Consider the following 6,521-nt stretch of genomic DNA (forward strand, 5'->3'; position numbering starts at 1 on the left):
ATGCTGACCAAGTGAAGGCGCATGCTCCACAGACAGGATCCATTTTTTGTGGGTTATTGTTCTGACAGATTTAGGGGATTGAGCGGGATTGGGCATGTATAAATCGGCAGAGTTAGCGACGTGGCTTAGTATTGGAAAAAATTGTTGCGGCCCGCTATGCAACTTCCAACTTTTCTAGTGTAAGCAGTGAATCTTACTCCTTTGTCATCTCCCGGGATAATTTTGGCAAAGGAAGAGCTAATCCATATTGGGCTGTGTTTTGGAGCAATAGAGATCTGCATTGAAATCAGACAAAGACACCCAAAATCTCCATAGGTATATACAGTTTCTGCAATCATATTTTTTATTTCAGCAACAAAAGGAAGAACCCCGCTGTGACTTTGGCATCACCCCAAGAAGATGACCAGCTCAATCACCTTCCGCAAAATATCTTTGTTTTTGAAATTTTTGAACAAAAAGAACCTTGACATATCCCTATTTTCACCCCTCGGGTCCCAGTGATGAGCATTGGAGTATTTCATGCTCCGATGCTCTCCCTTGCCCTGCGCTGAATCGTGCAGGGCAAGAACTGTTTGTTTATATTTTAACACTGCTAGGCTGTCAATATCACTGGCTATATAGTCAAAGGGTACACAGTCATGAACCAGGCTCCTACCCCCTCTGGAGTATGTTGAAAATGTGGTGTGATAACAAGATTTCTCCAAGTATGTTTTATCTAGTGTCATATGCATTCCCTGGGGGTACAAAATGCCTAGCTGACCCTTTAACATAATCAAATACAGTTCTGTGTTAATTGAATTCCTCAACACAGAGAAGGACACAAAATCAGTTCAGCCTTAGCCATAAGGGATATCTGAATAATCTCTTGTACACATGGCCTCAGTTTTACAAAAGAAGTGCTGTACAGCAAAGATCCATAACCCAGTAACCCATATAATGCTATTTAGCAACTAAACAACCCCCCCCCCCCCAAAAAAAAAAAAAAAAAAAACACCACACACACACCATACCCTGGAAACAAAGCCACCACTATATCTCCCAGAACAAGGGCTCTAGATCACCAGGTATAAGCCAAGTTTCTCTACCCATTTAAAAAATGGACAGGGAGAAACCACTATCCCTGTAGGAGGGCTGTTAGTTTTCTGTTGAATAGTAGTACCCCACACAGTATAATGTGCCACCTGGTGATGCCTCTCTGCTCCACCATTACAGTCAACTATGGTTCCTAAGGACATGGATGCAGTTGAAGTATATGTGTAGTAGCCCAGACCTGGGGGATACTACAAATTTGTAAATAGTTTGGTATTGTTTATATTGTTATGTATTTTTTTATGTATTTTACCTTCTGTCAGTTATTTCCAGTAAGTAGTGGATGGCAAGGGTTAATAAGAAACAGGGATAACCACCTTGTTCCTCCCCTCTTGGTAGGATTGGGCTGGTCCTCCTACCTGCCAGGAAGGAGAATTCCTGTCTGGATAGGAAGGAGGAAGGAAGCGCACTACAGAGCTCCTGCTCCTAAAGAGGTTCTCCACTGAGAAATAATTTGATAAAGCCCTCAAGTGAATCCTTGAGAAGAAAGACAACTGAGTTAACAGCTGCATCACCATTTATAGACACTGGTTGTAAATATTGGCTGGAATGTTGGCTTACCAGTTGGATGGAGAGCACCAGCAACTGTGCTTTTGAACAGGCTTTTGAACATCAAACTTCCAAACATCCTGGCAGCTCCTGTCCAGACCCCATTTGCTCTCAATGTATTGATTCTACCTCAGAAGAAAGGATGAGGAGATATGCACAGTAGCTAGTACAGATAAGCTGGATGATGGATCTTGCCAGATACTTCAGCACCTCCAACTGCTTCAGCAGCTCCAACAATGGCCACTTCATAGTTCAACTGGTAATGAGATGATTGTATACGATCTGACACAGGCGAGAACCATCAGTAAAATGTTCCTATTAATGTGGATGTGTTATCCATTTATAAAAGCAGAAAAGTCCTGAATTCCAACAGGTGTCCAGTGGTCCTGGGAGGGCTATAGCATTTCCCAATTTCACCTGTATTTTTGTCCTGAGGGCCCAGATACAGTTGAATACAATGGCAACACTACTGTGAAGGTAGCACTAACGGGAGCAACACTACTGAGACAGGTGCACTTAGAGGGAGCAATACTACTACTGAGGCGACACTAAGCGGAAGTGGGTAAGATTTGGCATGGCTTAGTGTGAAAAAAAAAATCTGCATTGGTTATAAGCCGCTGCGCCACTATCCTCAGCCCTGCCTCCCTTGAGATGTATGGGAAGCAGAATGGATGCTTCTGCCTGGTGAAAGGATGTGTGTGTGTGGGGAAGGGGGGGGGGGGTGTTGGTGACATTTTGAAGAGTCAAAATTCTGTTGTCATGTGAATGTCCCAGTTTTCTCATTGAATTTAACCCCTTAGAGACTGGGTCCATTTTCATTTTTGTACTTTGGATTTTTTCTCCCCACATTCCAAGAGCCATAACTTAAAATTTTCTGTTCACATAGGCATATGAGGGCTTATTTTTGTCGGGCAAGATGTCTTTTTAATGACACCATTTCAATTCTTTGTGGGGTGAAAATTCTGCCAAGATTTTTTAAATTGCGACATTCAGGTAAAAATTACATGATGTCCTTATTCTGCAGGTCATGCGATTTCGGCAATACCAAATTTGTATACTTTTTATTTTAATCTTTTACTTAAAAAAAAATTAAAACCTTTGGGGGAAAAAATTGCCATTTTCTGACAGCCATAACTTTTCAATATTTCCATTTACCAAGCAGCATTTTTATTGATACCATTTTGGGGTACTTATGACTTTTGGATCACTTTTTTTGAGAGGGACAAAGTGACCAAAAAAATGGCGAACTGTGTGCTTTTATTTCTTTTTTGTTACAGCGTTCACCATGCAGGAAAAATATTTTTGATTTTAATAGTTAAGACATTTTAAGACGCAGCGATACTGGTTATTTTTTTAAATTCTTTATTTTTATATGTAAAATTGGGGATTTGAATTTTATTTATTTTTTACTCAATAACTTTTAGACCCTTCAGGGAGCTATAACCCGTGTCCTTCCGATTGCTTGTCCCATAGACTAAAATAGAGAACTATTATGGTCTATGAGATTTTGATTGTCTGCCTGTGAAGCTGTGCCTTGTCCACAGCTTTACAGGCAGTTTACCATGACAGGCTTGGGAATCTTCAGCAGGCTCCATGCTGTTATGGTAACTGATTGGAACCCCACAATTTCACTGTGGGGGCTCCGATTGGAAGGCCGAGGGAGCTACATTTGTAACACCCCAGAGTGTTACACCATGCTACAATCTTTTATGGTCTAACCTAAATGCCATCTTATGTATTTTTGTCCAGGTCCTCTACACTGTGCATTCCTAATTATTACATGTAATATGCCTGGTTCACCAGCAGGTGGCAGAGTAAATGGCAGAGCTATACTTAGACAGAATGAAACTCACCATTCCATTCTTCCCCATTTGGGCCAATCCTGCTTGCTACCAGAAGGAAGGGCGGCAGTTCTAGATTATTCCAGGTTTAGACTCCATGTTGGTGCCGAGAATATCTGAAAGAAGTAGCAGCCAGAGGAAATTGTTCTTCGGCTGAAAATAAGTTGTTTACTAAGTGTTAGGAGGGGAAAAACAGTCGACGGCACCCCATCCAAGGATACCAGAACAGACCTGAAGTGCAGAAACCAGACTTAAGCAGAGTTTAGTGCAGCATAAAGAAATAAAGCAAAGTATTTAAGTAAGCCTGTCAGTACAGCAGAGAAAGAGAGAAAGCAGAGTTGGGTTTGCCTGCCAGTTTATGCTAAAGACTGCTGGAATCAAGACAAAGCCTGCCAATCGTTTGGAAGAACATTTATTCAAGTAAAGCTGCCATTGAATTTCACCACAAGGTCTGGATTAAAGTTATTTTTCCTTCAACCCCTTAATTAATCCCCTTTTTAATGCTTTGGAGACAAAGCCTGGGGTCCCGCTGTATCCAGGTAGGAGCACCGTGACACATAAAGAGACATTTAGGCCGCACTACGCCACTCGGAATTCCTACTACACCTGGGACACAATAGGAGCCCTTGGGATCGGCGCGTTGCAAATTCCTCTGCCTAACGTCACAGATGCCGCAATTGCTATTGAACACATCACCTGAAGGGTTAAATGAGTGGTTTTGCTGATCCCGGTCATTGCGGCTTGGTTCATGGTGTATTATACAGTTAGCCTCCACCATGTATGCAGCAGGTTCAGCGCAGCAGCCCGCTCCATATAATTACCCGCGCATAATGCCGCACATTTACAGCATTATGCATTAGGGGTCAATATTAAAGGCTCCAGCTTGTGCACAAATTGTAGATGTTTTGTTCAGTAGCTGATTTGAAAAACAATTGAGAAGGGACGTGTTACTTCTTGGAAGCAGATTTGAGTGAGGTTTTCATAGAAGTCAACAGGGAAGCAGAAAAACTGAAACCAAATACTCTTCTAACACTCTGGAAAAAACTCCTCTAAAACCGACGCCAAATTAGAAATCTGCCACCAAAAACAACCCGTTTTCAGCTACTAATCTGCTGCCGATTTTGCTGTGTGAACTTCACCTCCCTCTAGGGCTTTTTAAAGGTTGGGAGATATGAAACTGATCTGAAGTAAGTTTCAGTGAATTTATGTTCTGCCCAGCAACAGTGATTTATTTGGGCAGGAGGATCAGACCTAGCTTTGGCAGATGCTTCGTGCAGACCTAGGGTGAAAAGCATGGAAGTAAATGCTCTCTGACCCTGTAATCCAGCATCCAACATTCGATTCATTCTTAGGCCAAGTTCACACTTCAGTTATTTGGTCAGTTATTTTCATCAGTTATTGTGAGCCAAAACCAGGAGAGAAGCCTACACAAAGATAAGGTATAAGGGAAAGATCTGTGCCTGTTCAATGTTTTTGACCCTCACCTTGTTTTGTGTCACAATAACTGATGGAAATAACTGACCAAATAACTGAAGTGTAAACTCAGCTTAAGTCACCAGCATTCTTACTATGACATTACACCTATCAATACAAACTACCAGCCATCTGCTGTATGGTGAGTGCCCCACCCAGCATGTGGCGTTCCATCAGTGCAATCCATGCCCAAATACCACTTGGTGCCACCTACCAGCAACTTTTTTTTTATATGCAGCAGTGTGGAAACATCTAAATGTACTACAGCAAAGCCTGGCATTACCCTATAAGCACTCACCGTTTCTGGGGCATAGGTGCCAAATCCAATCACTGGCATTTTATGCCCATCATTCAGCACAACACAGGCGTCTGACTTGAGTGCCATAGTGAAATGTGTCACAGCTTACTGTGTTGCATTGCTGCTGTCCTCTTAGCTGCTATTTAACCACCCTCCCTCCCATGTAACAGTGGGAGTGAAGAGCCCCAGCCAATCTCACTACAGCTTCAAAAACTGAGAGGCGGAGCTGGTGAAGCAGTTTTGATAGAAGTGATCACATGCTGCACAGATCTTTCTATGGTTGCTGCAATTTCTGTTTTAACACAGTTTTTACTGGATTCTGAAAACAAGTGCAGTGTCTCAATATGTGGTATATGTGGGCACTTTAAACTTGTGCTGCTAACTGTCATGTTTAATGTATTGTATTTCCTAATATTAGGCTAGCATTGCCATTACATCTATTCGCCCCTATGTGGTGCTGGCACCACATAATATATATGGCCAGGGGTGTGCTGGCTTAGGATGGAAATAGAGTTGAAATTCAAGTTAAGAGAGGAGAAGGAAGTGTGTGAAGGAGGAGAGCAGGCTCAGTCCAAGATATAGCTGCCTTTCTTTCCTCTGGGCCCTGATCAAGCCTGGAGAGGACACACCAAGTAGTCACAGCAGCCCAGCACAGACAAGTGAGTCTATGTACAAATATAAAGCAAGTCTAGTGAAAATTAGAGCGGAGTCTAGCCAAGGGACTTCACAAGCACCAGTGACCAGGAGGAACTTAAAGGTGCCTGGACACAACTGGATGATTAGCACACAGAATTATTCATTTTCACTAAATGCCTTCTGGGACATAGTAAACCTGAATATTTCAGGAAAGCATCCTGCAAGAAATAATGTAGCAGAGAGTTTGCCTGCCACAAGGAAGAACACCCTTATTTGATTACTCAATATAAAATAAGAAAACCATTATATTCAGTACCTGAGTGCTAGAGATTGGACTTAAAGTAGAACTATCTAAGAAGAGAACTTTGTCTTGCCTGTATAGCAACAGCATTAGGAAAACTCCTCAACTGACAATTGCCAGACCTATTATAAGGAATTCCAGTTAAACCAACATCTGGATTATTGCTTTTGCTGTATTGATGAACTGTAACAACTGCCCTAAGATGATTGATTCAGTAAATGTTCAACTGTTTTCTACTACAACTGACTCCTCATCCTTTCTACTACTCTCAACATTTGCACCTTACGGTGCTGGCGTAATGAACTCAGAGGCCCAACCACCAAAGCACCTTAAC

At 42.1% G+C, this 6,521-nt stretch overlaps 1 protein-coding gene across 2 annotated transcripts in view; it reads right to left on the reverse strand.

Moving 5' to 3' along the window:
• The window catches only part of LOC122928561 (aldo-keto reductase family 1 member C1-like), a 94,357-nt gene extending 88,991 nt beyond the window's left edge, over window positions 1–5,366 (reverse strand). The window contains exons 1-2 of one of the 2 annotated variants that reach the window (XM_044281530.1): window positions 5,251–5,366; window positions 3,492–3,595 (exon numbers count right to left, since the gene is read on the reverse strand). In XM_044281530.1, the coding sequence (XP_044137465.1) occupies window positions 3,492–3,509 (18 nt within the window). In that variant the 5' untranslated portion in view covers window positions 3,510–3,595; window positions 5,251–5,366. The remainder of the gene's footprint in view (window positions 1–3,491; window positions 3,596–5,250) is intronic. The other variant, XM_044281529.1, reaches the window with a different exon arrangement.
• Window positions 5,367–6,521: the final 1,155 nt, after the last annotated feature.

Source organism: Bufo gargarizans, chromosome 2 (assembly GCF_014858855.1).
Source record: "Bufo gargarizans isolate SCDJY-AF-19 chromosome 2, ASM1485885v1, whole genome shotgun sequence".
NCBI classification, from domain to species: Eukaryota; Metazoa; Chordata; class Amphibia; order Anura; family Bufonidae; genus Bufo; species Bufo gargarizans.